Here is a 13606-nt window from a genome sequence, read left to right on the forward strand (position 1 = left end):
ATAGGCAGGGGTTCTGAGGTGTATAGGTGACACCTAGGCAGGTTGTTTTTTATTCGTTTTTTTAAACTGATTTGGAGCATTTAACATTGTTTTGTATTGTATGTTTTAGAAGAAGTGCATTAGGTTTTACACTTTTTTTAATGTGATGTTTGTTTTATTAATGATGACATTTATATTGTGTGTTTCTTTTGAATAAATTACACTTTGATATTTTTCACAACTTTTTACTCGGTTCCTATTTGGTCCATGGACCGAGGCTTGGTAGAAAGGATTGAGTTCATACAGGAGATGGACGTCTGGTCCCTTTTTTATCTTTTATTGTCTAGAAGGCTGCAGTAGGAGTTAAGGCCAGGCATCGTTAAATTACTCCATTGATCTCTTATTGTTAGATGTAGTCTTAATTGACCTTCAATTGTGAAAAGGTCAATTCTCCCACGATCAATTGTGAAAAGGTCAATTTGTATACATGCAAATGGGCTCTCGGACAGCCAGGCAGCGGTCGGTTTGCCAACCAGTGATAATGAGTGATGCAACCGGAGAGCCACCTGGAAATGGAAGCCTTGGACAGGGCCTTCCCATGGTTCATAGGACCAAAGTTCACAAAATGCAGAGAAGTTTTCCGGAAACTCTTTGTGCGGGCCATGTAAAACCTCAGCGCTCGAGCCACATCCAGCGCTCAAGCCAGCGAGTGCAAAGTCCTTTCAGCCGGCGACGAAGGCGTCAGAAAAAACCTAGGTAACACCAAGAATTCAGGGAGATGATATTCCGACAGAACCTTGGGCATGAAGGAGGGGTGCGTCCGCAGCACCACCCTCGTCTCGTGGAAAGTCAAGTAAGTCCGCTTGCAGGACAGGGCCTGGATCTCGGCCACGAGGAAACCTGTCTTCCACGTCAGAAACTTGAGCAGATCTGAATGCATAGGTTCGAATGGGGACCCCATGAGCCTAGTCATCACCACGTTGAGTTCCCACACTGGGGACGGAGCCTTCACCGGCGGGACGAACGGAACAGTCTCTTGATGAACTACTTGACTAGATGGTGCGACCAAAGTGAAGACCGTCCCGGAGACCTGGTATAGCGGGAGATAGCTGCCAGATGTTCCTTGATGGAGGCGTGTTCCAGCCCCGATTTAACCAATGAGTAAATATAGAAGTACTTGAGGGGCCGGGACCCTCAGAGGGTTGATCTTCTGCGACCAGCACCAAGTCGCAAAACGGTTCCATTTGTGTCCAAAGCACTTCAAAGTCGACGACGCCCTGGCCTTGGTGAGCACCTCCCTGCAGTAGATTAGAAGCTCGTAACCACCAAATTCTAATGCTGACTGAGCCAGGCCCTCAGGTTCAGCAATCCTGGGTCATGGTGCAGAATTGTGCCTCATTCCCTGGCAAGGAGATCCGCAACCACTGGCAGCTTGACTAGAGGGGACATTGACGTGCTGAGCAGGTCCAGGTACCAGATCTGCCTCGGCCACTCTGGTGCGACGAGGATCATCCTGCACCGCTACCGTCTGAGTTGACTGATGACTCGAAGTAGTAGTGACAGCAGAGGGAACGCATACAGAAACAGGCCTTCCCAAGGGAAAGACAATGCTTCCCCCATGCTCCCCGGCTGGGGGAACCTGCTGGAAAACCTTCGGCACTTGGTGTTCTTTGCCGTCGCAAACAGATCGATCTGGGGCCTGCCACATTTGATGAAAAGATTGTCCACTTGATCCTGCCAAAGCTCCCACTCGTTGCAAGAGCGCATCTTCCTGCTAAGAGTGTCGGCAACAGTGTTCTTTACTCTCACCAGGTGAAATGGAATGAGGAACATCCCTGGGCGACGGCCCAGTGCCACAAGTCCTGCACCTCCATTGAGAGGGGATCTGGTGCCCCACTGCTTCCGGATGTAAAACATTGTGGTGGTATTTTCCGTGAAGACCCTCACCACTTTTCCCTTGAGGGACGGCAGAAACTACAGAGGGCCCAAAACACCACCCATAGCTCCAGTACCTTGATGTGTAGCATCTTCTCTTCCGGTAACCACAGGGCTCTGGCATGAAGATGCCCGGTATGGGCTCCCAATTCATCCAGGGCAGTGTCTATCATGGCTGTCTCCTGGTACAGGGGAGTTTTGGAAGTCCATGCCTCTGGCGATGTTGGAGCACAAGTCCCACCAACGTATCACTCAACGGAACTCCTCGTCGAGCGCAATTCTGTCCTGGAAGCCTCCGGACACCTGGACCCAACGGGCGTCCTGGACCTCCTCGAGTGGACACACCCACAACCTGCAGAGCCGAATCAGGTATATGCACAGCATCATTCAGAGCAGCGACTTGATGGTCCTTACCGTGGTGATCTTCAGTGCCAACAGCTGCTGCCGTTTGTCCAAGATGGCCGATATCCTCTCCTCTGACGGTGACTCCAGGCAGGACACTGTGTCCTGCGATGGAGTCAAGCAGGATTTTGCATAATGCACCGAGAACCCCAGGTCCATCAGCTGTCGGACGGTCCGCGCTGTGTGATCGACAGCGATGTTCCTTGACTTGGCCCGGATTAGTCAGTCGTCCAGGTAAGGATACACATGAATCCTCTGTAGTAGTAAATGGGCCGCCACCGGAGCCAGGCACTGAGTGAAGACTCTGGGCACTGACTTAAATCCAAAAGGGAGAGCTTTAACTGGTAATGCTTCCCTTGTACGACGAAGCGCAAGAACTTGCAATGCTTTTTGTGTATGGGGATGGGGAAGTACGCGTCCACTAGATCCAACGATGACAGAAAGTCTCCCTCCTCCAGCTGGCCGAGCATATGCTCCAGCGTGACCATCCTGAACTTCTGGGACTTTTATGTACTTGTTCAGTCGTCGTAGGTTGAGAATGCGCCCCCAGCCCCCGGTCTTTTTTCTCACGAGAAAGTAGCTTGAGTAAACTCCAGAGACCCGGAGTCGCTGGGGAACCAGCTCTATCACCCCTTTTCTTAACATAGCCCGAACTTCCTTTAGCAGTTGAGGGATGAGTTTTTTCTGTCGGACCACCGTTGGGATTCGCGGACACTTCCGTTGAAATTCTAAAGTCTGTCCGTGGGCGAGAGCATCCAGCACCCATCGATCGGTGGAAATGGTCTCCCCGACTCTGAAGAAGTTTGCCAGTCGGCCTCCCACTTGGGTGCATGGGTGGGAGCCCGCCATCTTGGCTGGTTCAGTCCTGCTTGGAGGTTGGCACGCCGCCCTGGCAGCCTTGATGGTGACGGCGGCCACTTCCGAAGGCCTTGGAGCGACCCCTGTTGGCTTCCTGGTTCGAACAATGGAGGTTTGGCGGTAAGAGGATGAGCCCCCGCCAAAACCCTTCAAAGACCTGCTAGACTTCCCTCCTGAGGAAAGGAAGGACAGCCGGTGTTGTTGCAGAGTGTCCAAGGTACGGGCCATCTCTGTGTTGGTCTTGAAGGCCTGGAGTGAGTCATCGACACCCTTCCCGAACAGGTTGTCTCCATTGAACGGCATGTCCAGGACCCTCGTATGGACCTCCCGTGTAAAGTTGGTGGCCTTGAGCCTGCACAACGGCAAAGGCAAACCCAAAGCCCCAACACGCTTGTTATCAGGGAGGAAATCATCACTGCTGAGTAGATGACCTTTCTACCCATGAAATCCAATTTCTTCCCTCATTGTCAGGAGGAGCAGATGAAGAAGATGAAAACTCGACGATTTCTTCCTGGTGGCCGCCGAGACCACCAAGTCCGATGACAGCTTACACTGTAGACACTTGGGCGCAGACTCTGGCACCTGGTACTTCTTTTCAAGTTGGTCTCTCTTCTCTGGGGCTGAGGCAGGGTTCCTCAGCAGCACCAGCCCTCCATCCCAGATGTTGTCCAGGAGCAGGACTGACAGGATGGTCTTCCTCTTCTCCTCCCGGCGCTGGTACAGGAAGCCCTCCTTTTTCTCTTCTGGGTTGAGCTGAAAAAGCACTAATACACGGGCTATTATGGAATGGAAGGATCCCACTTCTTCTGGTGGAGAAGCAGGATCTCCCATCCCGCTGTCGTCTGTGTCCATTGTCGCAGTGTCTGTCCCTGTCCCCATAGAGGGGGAGAGCAGCGACGGTTGGAATGGAGGTGTAGGATGTCTCCTCCTCCTCTTTACCGATGGTTGCCCCAATGTCAACGGGGTCACCGTTGGTTGTGCCACTGGTGGATCGGTCGTCATCCTCCTCTGAATCTCCCACACCAGTGTGTGGAGGGTCGAGAGGATATCCTGCGATAGGTCTCTAGGAAGCACATGGGGGACTGGGTCGCTGGGCCCAGTGCCCATGTCATCATCCCTGTCGACGTTGTCATCGCCTCCGATGGGCACCTCCCCGACGTTCCCATTGTTGTCGTCCCCACCCTGGATGGTGTGGACGGAAAGCACCTCCTCCTCGTCGGACAAAGACATTTCCATGCCTTGGAGTTCTTCTTCGCCCCCTCCCCCTTCTCTTTGGGTCCTGAGGGGACGGTCTCGTACTAAGGACCGGCATCCTTTCTCCGGAGTCTTTTCTACTGGATTTGATGAAGCCTCCCACCTGGGAGGAAGAGCCACTCTGGCTGCAACCGGGGCACCCTGGACTGGGACAGCCCCTTTTGCCTTCGAAAGGGAGGCCCCCCACCAATTCGATCGAGGAGGACGATTTGGCCTGGATCACCTGGGCCTTCACTGACAGGTCAGACACCTTTTTCTGCTTGGCCTTCTCTGGTGTCTCCCGCAGCTTCCTTTCTCTTAGCTGACTTTCTCTTGGATGAAGAGCTGGAGTGGTGGCTGGAGATCGAGGCAGACGGAGACGATGAACATGCCATGACCGTCGCAAGACCCACTTGCGCGGCGACCCCAAGAGAAATGGACTCACGGTGCTTGGCCTTGTTTTGGTTCCCCACAGATGGAGCCCGCTCAGGTTGGCTGGATCCGCAAGAGGGATGCCCCTGTGAACCAGCCGGGGTAGACGCCCTGGTCCTTCATCGGGCACTTGGAGAACCCACAGCAGATCTCACAATCTTCTTCTTTATGCATCGGGTGTAGACAATACAGGCACTGGGAATGCTTAACGCCTGTGAAAACATTCTGCAAACCGCAGTTGGTGCACAGCTTGAAGAGGGAAGCTCTGTCATTCTTCTCCTCCAACAAGAACTAGCGCGGTGTAGGCCTGATGAACTTCTGGAAGCTTTCAAGAAGAAACACTCAATGATTTCTGCCCTTGAGGGGCAATGAAAGATACAGAAAAACAGGTCACTGTTAATTGGAAGGATAAGCAATGGAGCATACGGTCTCGATTTAACCGAAAACAGAGTTTTCCTACCAAAAAAAATAAAAGCACAGAAAGCTCGAAGAGCAAAACGCGAGGACTCCCAACACTTGAACGTGGAGTAAATATTTGAAGATGGCTGCCTGCGGAGGGGCTTAGGTAGAGGGCAGTCATTGGCTGGGGCAGTTTGACCTGAAGCTCAGTGATTGGTTTATAGGAGCAAGACAGTTTGGAAGCAAAACTGAAACAGTTTTTTCTTTTACCCAGGATACCCAGCCTGACGACGGGGAATATTCAAGAGCATGTGAATCCATGCCAGACCCCATGCTGGAGAATAAGGGCATTATTTCACATTTGAAAGTGCATCCTACATTCAGAATTGGGATGCGCTTTGAAACGGGCCAAAACAAAATAATTCTCCTGCCCCTTTGTGGAACAGGCTCAGGGGCATGTACAATGCATGTGATGAAGTTTCTGACCGTTTCATGCATTGCATGACAGCATCAGTATTTCACAACTGTGAAAGTGGTATCCTTACCCATGTGGGAGCTGGCAGCCTATCATAAATAAGAGTTGTGAATACAGTCTCAACACTAAAGTATGATAGGTTCAGCACTAATGTATGAAAGCTAGCAGGACACAGCATAATGACATGATACGATAAGTCATTTATAACGCTTCTGTACACACGTGTTTCAGACAAGGCAGGGGAGAACAGAGGGAGGACAAAACAACAATCTTACTCGGCCTTGTGTCATTCAGATTGTGCAAGTGTGATAAGGCAAGTGCATGGGGGGAAGGAGAAGGGGGAAAGTGCCAGGGAAAGGGAAAGTGCAATTAGAGCAGCATTGCACTGAGGATGAGCAACCAGGGAAGCGCGGCTCTGGGTAAATGCAGGGGATTGTAGGGTTACAGTTACAGTCCCTAAGTGCGCAGTAGGCCTGGAGTCAGTGCAGTGGAGACTGGCTGTGAAGGAGCCTGGTACCCAGTGAGACTCTGAGGGTAGCCAGGCCACCGGTCAGCATGGTACAGAGAGAGAGAAAGCAGAGGCGAAGAGGAAGGTCTTAAGCTGCTTCCGGAACTTCGGGTGGTTCGACTCAAGTTTGAGAGGGGCATGGAGGCCACTCCAGAGGGAGGCACCTGCAGAGGAGAGAGATTTACCCCCCACTCTCTGCCTGGAGAAGCATCTGACCCTCAGAGAGTTAGAGATGGCTGAGTGAAGGTCTCGAGAAGGAAGTTGTTAAGTAAGAGAGAGTTGGATGTAGTGCAGGTCCCGGCCCCAGAAAGCCTTGTGGATGATGAAGAGGGTCTTGAAATTGATCCTTGCAGCCACTGGGAGCCAGTAGATAGATTTCAGGGCTGGAGAGATATGGTCCCTGGGCTTGAGGTCAAGTCTCGCAGTCCTGTTCTGGATTAGTTGCAGAGGGTGGCAAGTCGAGGATGGCAGATTGAGAAAGAGGGGATTGCAGTAGTCCAGCCTAGAGAGATCCAGGACTCTGGCGACAGTGAGCTTCTTGGGGAAAGTGGGAAAAGGAAGAATACCTCTGAGGAGGTGCAACTGGTAGTGGGCCTTCTTGGACAGGTCTGTGATGTGAGAAGAGAAGGAGAGAGTGAAGTCTCAGATGACACCAAGGTTTTTTGCTTCACAGGAAGGCGAAGGAGGAGGAGGAGGGCCGAAGGAGGGTGGCCAGAGTGAGAGGGAAAGTGGGAGTGGGGGTACGAATAAGAAGGATCACAGTCTTACTAGCATTAAGGCAGAGATCGTTGGAGGAGCACCAATTCTGAATCGCGGATAGACAGTTAGGAATGAGCGAGAGAGGAGAGGAGGCTGAGGGGAGCCTGAAAGAGAGCTGAGTGTCATACACATAACACTGGAAGTTAGAGGTGAAGGTAGAGATATGGTGGCCCAAAGGGGACAAGTAGACATTGGAGAGCCAGGGTGAGAGGTTAGAGCCCTGGGAAACACAAATTGAGGTGAGAGAGTTGGTGGAGGGAAAGGACCCAAGCTGGACCTGGAAGGGTTGGTTCAGGATGAAGGAGGACATCCACTCCACAGCCAGATCTGTGATGCCCAGGTTCTCATGGAGTCGATTGATCAGGATGGCGTGGTTGACCGTGTCAAAAGCAGAGGAAAGCTCAAGGAAGATGAGGACAATAGGACGGCTTGAGTCAAGATTAGTGAGTAGATTTTCTCTGAGAGACAAACAACAGATTCAGTGTGGAGAGTAAGCTGGGAGATGGCCAGCTTTTCCAGGTGTTTGCACAGGAAAGCAGTGATAGAGATTGGGCAATAGTTTGCCGGACAGGTAGGATCAGCACAAGGCTTTTTAAGGAGGGGTGCACAGGAGAGTGCTTGAGGAGGGAGGGGAAGTTCCAGTGGCAAAAGAGTGATTGTAGAAATCAGAACATGCTGGAGTGAGGGTGTCAATGTGGTCCTTGACGGTTCAGGAGGAGTAGGGTAGCACCTGTTTGGATGACACTTTCATAGATCAGACTGATCTAGTAACCAGGTGTAGTTGGATAGAAAGAGGAGAAGATAGGAGGAGAGGGAGATGTGGCCAGAGAAGAGCCAAGAGAGGTAGAAGGAGAGGAAGAGGAGAGGAACGACAGGATGTCCTGAGTTTTAGTGTTGAATTGAGAAGCCGTAGCCGTACAGAGGGCCTGGGAGGGAACAGGAGAGGTGGAGACTGTAGAAGGGTTGGCCAGCTCCTTGCAGATTTTAAAGAGTTTGGTCATGTTGTTAGAGGTCGCAGGGAAGCGGCTTGGATGTGGGCTCTCTACTTGGACAGGACAGAGAGTCTTTATTGCCTTTGGAGCAGGTGGCAGGCCAGTTTGTCGGAGGATGAGCCTTATACCCACCAGCTCCTCTCAACTACTCTACACTTGCGTTTCAGGGTGGAGAGGTCGGAGCCATACCAAGAGTTGCTTTTGGAAGTAGTCTTCAGATGGATTCTCATGACAGGGGCATGGATGTCCAGAGTGTTGGAGATAGAAAGGTGCAGGTTAGAGAGGGCAATGTCAAAGTGTGAGCCAGCCGTAGGCGTAGGATGAGCAGAGAAAGTAGTGGCAAAGGCTTCACCTGACACATGCTTCAGGGGCCGAATGACCGAGAAGGTAGGTGGCAGTGCTGGGGTGTGCTAAGCCTGGGGGACAGAGAGCAACAGGTGAGAGGAGAGCAGAGAGTGGTCAGACCAAGAGAGAGGAGTGGTGAGAGGGATCGAGATGGAGATGTTTGTGGAGATGAGAGCATCCAAGGTATGCCCGGCAGAGTGTATAGGACCAGAGGGTGGAATGGAAATAGAAAGAGTGTCGCAGAGGTTGCGAAAGAACCCCAAGGAGAGATTATAAGCATCCAGTGGATGTTGAGGTCTCTGAGGAGGAGACGTTGGTAGGTAGAGGCAAGGAGAAAAGAGGAGAGGTCAGCCCATTCAGAGGAAGAGGGCGACCTGGCCCAGCGGCCTGTAGACGATGGCCACAGTCAGAGAGAGGCCAGGAGAGATAGAGAGCCTGCAGACTGGGCATTCAAAGGAGGAGTATGCCTGTGTAAAACTGACAAAAACAGGGATCCATTCTGGAAACAGCAGAGCTACTCCACCTCCGGGGCGGTGGATTCTGGGTTCGGAGATGATCTTGTAGCCTTCACGAAGGAGAGTGTCAAAACTAGTGACATAGCTGGTCGTGAACCAAGACTCGGTGAGAGCGAGGACAACCAGGTCAAGTTCTTCGAGGAGATGGCAGATGTCAGAGAGGTGTTTGGCAGCAGAGCGAGAGTTGAGAGTAGCGACGTGGAACAGGTTGCCACATATGAAAGAATTCCGTGGAGGGGTACAGGCTTGAGGTACACCTTGAAGAAGTGTTAGACGGGCCTGAGAGAGAGCAGATGTGGCAGAAGGAGGTGACAAAGTAGCTAGAGAGGAGGAGGAGAGTGCCAGAGAGGCACTGGAAGAAGGAGAGCAGAAGAGCCAGAGAGGTGCTGGTAGGAGTAGCAGGAGACGGAAGGAATTTGTCTATCGAAAAGGAGGAGATTGTGCTAAGGTTCCTGGACCAAGACGGTGCCATTCAGATAGACATCAATGATGGTCTTAGAGGAGTGGACGGGGGCCCATAGTGCCTCCCACCGAGTGCCACCATTAATGGGAGAGGAGGAAAAAGGAGAGAGAACAGAGACCATATGAGGGGTCTGTATGTCTCGAGAGGCAATGAAAAAGATGATGTTGGTAAAAATCTGTCTGGAGGAAACATTGATATAGTTATCAGCAATAGGGAGGCCTGGGTTGGAGACCAGGATGTCAGTCTTGAACTTCTTCCTTCCCGACTTAATGAGAGTGATAGAATAGGAGATAGAGTCGCAGTTGGCAAAGATAGGGGAAAAGAAAAGCACCATAGAGGGTGATAGGTGGAAGCAGGCCGAGCTGGGAGCTAAGAGAGTGGCGGGACACATAGCCAAGGATGCGCAGGGTATGCACAGTAGGGTACACACAGAAGGGCAGGCAGGTACACTAAACAGAACAAAGGAACTCCCAAAAGAGAGGGGACCAATGGAGTACCACAGTTACTACAAAGCGAAACCAGATTAAACTTTCCTAAAAAGAGGGGAAAAGGCCTAGTTTTTAAACACAGCACAGCACCAAAGCAAGTAGTAACGGAGACCCCCGGTACTCAAGGTAAGTTCATAGAGTCTTTATTGTCCTTGTCCTGTACTCCATAGTTAACATTGGGATGGTAGGGGACACAGATGACACGACATCAATTAGGGAAACACCGGGCTCACCCCCACACCCATCTTCTCTGCTCACAGCTTTCTCTCTCACCAACCGTCACCCAGCAGAACACTTCCACCCCAACATTCCACTAGCAGATGACATCACACACACACAGAGATGCTCTCTAAGCCAGATTACAGCACCTCTCCCTCCCTAGGGAAACACAAAAGAATGACTAAGGTATCGTGACCAGCACAGAACCCTAAACATCCAAACACAACACGGTACCAGAAATTCAGCACACAGCGGCCGCCTATGTCCAGAACCCCTGGCAACTTCAATTAATGGGAACCACACAAAAGGAAACCATTCTCAGGCCGAACTATGTTAACTATGGAGTACAGGACAAGGAAAATAAGGACTCTATGAACTTACCTTGAGTACCGGGGGGGTCCGTTACTACACAAACACGGATTCAACTTTCCTAAAAAGAGGGAAAAAGGCCTTGGGGCTGAACCCCCCTAAACTTGAACAGTCACTGTTGTGATAAGGTGACATGCAACATTCTTAAAATCGTGCAAGTCAAAAAGCATGTGCACTGTATTTGTTTTCTTGAGTGATTTGTAAATACCTGGCCAATTTTGCCATTTTGTGTTCCAGCATCTGGAAATACTTTGAATGATATCACTGTGGGTTTCTCACATTCTGAGAAACCTTGCAAGCTTACACAAAATGCAAGACCTGTCTAGTTGTGCTTAGCTCTCCTTCTGTATACACCTTTACAGAATGGAAGAACAGCTACAAAACTGTGCTTGATTAGGTGCAAGAGTCGATGTTTATTGAATGTACCAAGGATCAAGAAGCCAGAAGCTTGCTTGTGAGGGATGGAGCATATGTTTTCATATAATAAGTCTGCACTGGTGACAAATGGAGGTGTGAGCAACTAAGTATAGGAGACTGGGGACTGTAAAAAGCTACACACAACCACAAACAGCAAAAACACAAAACATCACATGTGAAACCTCTGCAGTTCCTCACCTTTGTTCAGGCTGGTGATGAGAGATGTCTCGGATCCGTTTTGGATTCTGTAATACCCATCTATCAGGTCTGCCATGTTCTCCGCCACAGCCAGGGAGGATGTTTTGATGGCTAAAGGCTTAAAATATAAGACTCGTCACAGTGCTGCTATAATTGCAAATGAAATGCTTATAACATGAGAAGGTTGAGGGCTTTATGATGCGGCAACAAGCAGCAATGATTGGGCAATGGAGCTAAATTGCAGTAAATCAGCCTTAAAATTATTGTTTCAAGCTGCCAGCTGTGCAGGTTTTGCTAGGACATTCCACATCACGCAATGCTGTGCTGAGTTACCACCAACCACAATAAAATGCCCAATCGCACTTGATCATTTGTCCCATTGTCTTTGTTTGCATTCAAAGATATCTATTGCCTGGAGTCAGAGAGGCATGAAGAAACCATACACTTGTACAGAACCATTTGAATCCAAAGCAAGCAAAAGTATATGGCATACACAAGTTACTCATCGTTTACATAGAAATCAGTCATCTGCATGTCCAGTGGCATCGCATTAAAGAGCACAACACCTGCACAGGAAAACATTGAACCCCAAAACACCAACAAATAAAATCTATTCATGAAACTAGCATTGAGTGGTGACCATTGGCGTGCACCGCTCATGTCAAAGGAATGGAGAGTATATGAATGCAGATTAAATTCTTAACCCCCTAGGCATTCTAACACAACAGTGCTGTGGAGCCTCCTATCTCCAAAGTCTAACTCCCCACCTTCCTGCAGAAGATCATCAACATATCCTCCTTTACCAATCCTCCCACAATGATTCACAGTTCCACCTAAGCACCACCGACAACCAAATACATTACCCGGATCTAGAAACTGGATTGCCCCCCGCTGAATCACGGACACACACATAGTGAGATTGACAAATCTGCTAGCTATCCCGCACATGACCATACACATTATTGAGAAGTTGATTAAGACTTCTTTAATCAAAGTGAGGATCCTACGGGGGACGGAGAACGGGCCCCACAGGGCAGTGGTGCAACTATTAATGTGCCCCCAGACCACGCCCACCATAGAAACGATTGGAAGAGGAAAAAGTTCCTGGTGATGAATTTTGTGTCAAACAACAAAACACATTGAAAAGTTGAGCAACCTTGAATAAAAAATGAACTTTGGGCAGGACAACCATCAGTTTCAACGTTGACTACATCGACTGATTCTACATCAGCCTCCGAAAAAATGCAACTGCTCATAAACGCAACATAAAGACTATTAGCCAGAAAGAAATATGGCAAGCCGTCCCCTTCACTCCTAAAACCACTGCATTTGCTCACTACCAAAGTGTGGGCCACCTCCAAGAACCTTCATGTGGAAATGCCTCCACACAAAAACCTCTCATACTTCAGAAGCAAAAGACAGTATATACCCCAGAACCCCCCCTCCCCCCGAATACTAATGTACACCATAAAACTAGAGCTCAAAACATAGTAGATACTTTGCAGTCCAACGTATTACACAGGACAGTCCGCATAATGAACAGGTACTTTGTATTCCTTGGTGGAAATAAACTCAACCCATATTTTCTGAATCACTTGTGCACCCTCCTCTCTATCATGGAAGTGCTTTGGGGGTGGGTTCAATTCTCTGGCTTGCTGAAAAATCGTACCTCAAAGTCATGGTAGATAAACCTTTTGAACTCAATTGGCTATGCCTGAGTGTGCTACTGCTCGTTGTACTTTTTCCATTGCATGCTTGTTTTCTTCAGGAGAACACTTCAATGTCAACAAGAAAGCACTCAACCTACCTGTGGAGCTCCCACCATCCCCAGCAACAGGAGCGCCTTGCCATCTTCCAACGTCGAGCACTTGATGGATTTAATTTGCTTGAATTCTGCCAGGCAGGTGGGCTGTCGGAAACAGAGAGGCAACGGTGAAGTGTATCGCTTGTATATCTTGACACCATGCAGTGCTGATCGGAAGCATGTCTCAAACACTGAAGGTCAGCCTGATAGGTTGGCCACCTTGAGTTACGTCATGCACGAGAAACACGTCGCACGCGAGGAAGACGCGTGCATCTGGGATCAATTAATGAAGTTTATGTAAAAAAATCTAATTGAGCTGGATGATTAAATTCACTAATCTGATCATTCTTTTTCGGTTACTAAAACACTTCATAACAGAACTGCACAAAAGAAATCTAAACATGGTGAAATATTGAAGGGTAAATACCAGCAAAAGAACAACAATGGAGGAGTGTCCAGCTCAACCAACTACTTTGCTTGCAAGTGACTCAGAGAAGTTGTGAGTGCTTCGCCATCTCAGACGTGAACACGAAGGAGACAGGCCAGCATGGTCTAGGTACAGCAAGTCACCCCAGTGCCTTTAATAGTAAAAAAGTAACGACGTGTTTCCTGGAGGATGGCAATATGTTTAAAGCCTACCATGAAAAACTATTGAAAACAAGTCGTTTTGGCGTGAAGGCTTTGATTTGGGAAATCTACCACAATGAAGCATGAATCGATGAAAGAAAACATGTTTTTGTTGCAACTCAACCCGTTGTACAGTTGGTTTAACGGGGCAACAATCACAGCACTTGATAACATTGTTGCAGTCATACT

The 13606-nt window shown here is 49.5% G+C and overlaps 1 protein-coding gene across 4 annotated transcripts in view; it reads right to left on the minus strand.

The window, feature by feature from the left end:
* Nucleotides 1-13606, minus strand: part of PTK2B (protein tyrosine kinase 2 beta) — a 998240-nt gene that overhangs the window by 309190 nt on the left and 675444 nt on the right. For all 4 annotated transcript variants that reach the window (XM_069605649.1, XM_069605652.1, XM_069605651.1 and 1 more), the window contains 2 exons: nt 12794-12895; nt 10987-11104 (listed from right to left, as the gene is read on the minus strand). In XM_069605649.1, coding sequence (XP_069461750.1) covers nt 10987-11104; nt 12794-12895 — 220 coding nt within the window. The remainder of the gene's footprint in view (nt 1-10986; nt 11105-12793; nt 12896-13606) is intronic.

This window comes from Ambystoma mexicanum, chromosome 4p (assembly GCF_040938575.1).
Source record: "Ambystoma mexicanum isolate Mex_15411 chromosome 4p, UKY_AmexF1_1, whole genome shotgun sequence".
Taxonomy (NCBI): domain Eukaryota; kingdom Metazoa; phylum Chordata; class Amphibia; order Caudata; family Ambystomatidae; genus Ambystoma; species Ambystoma mexicanum.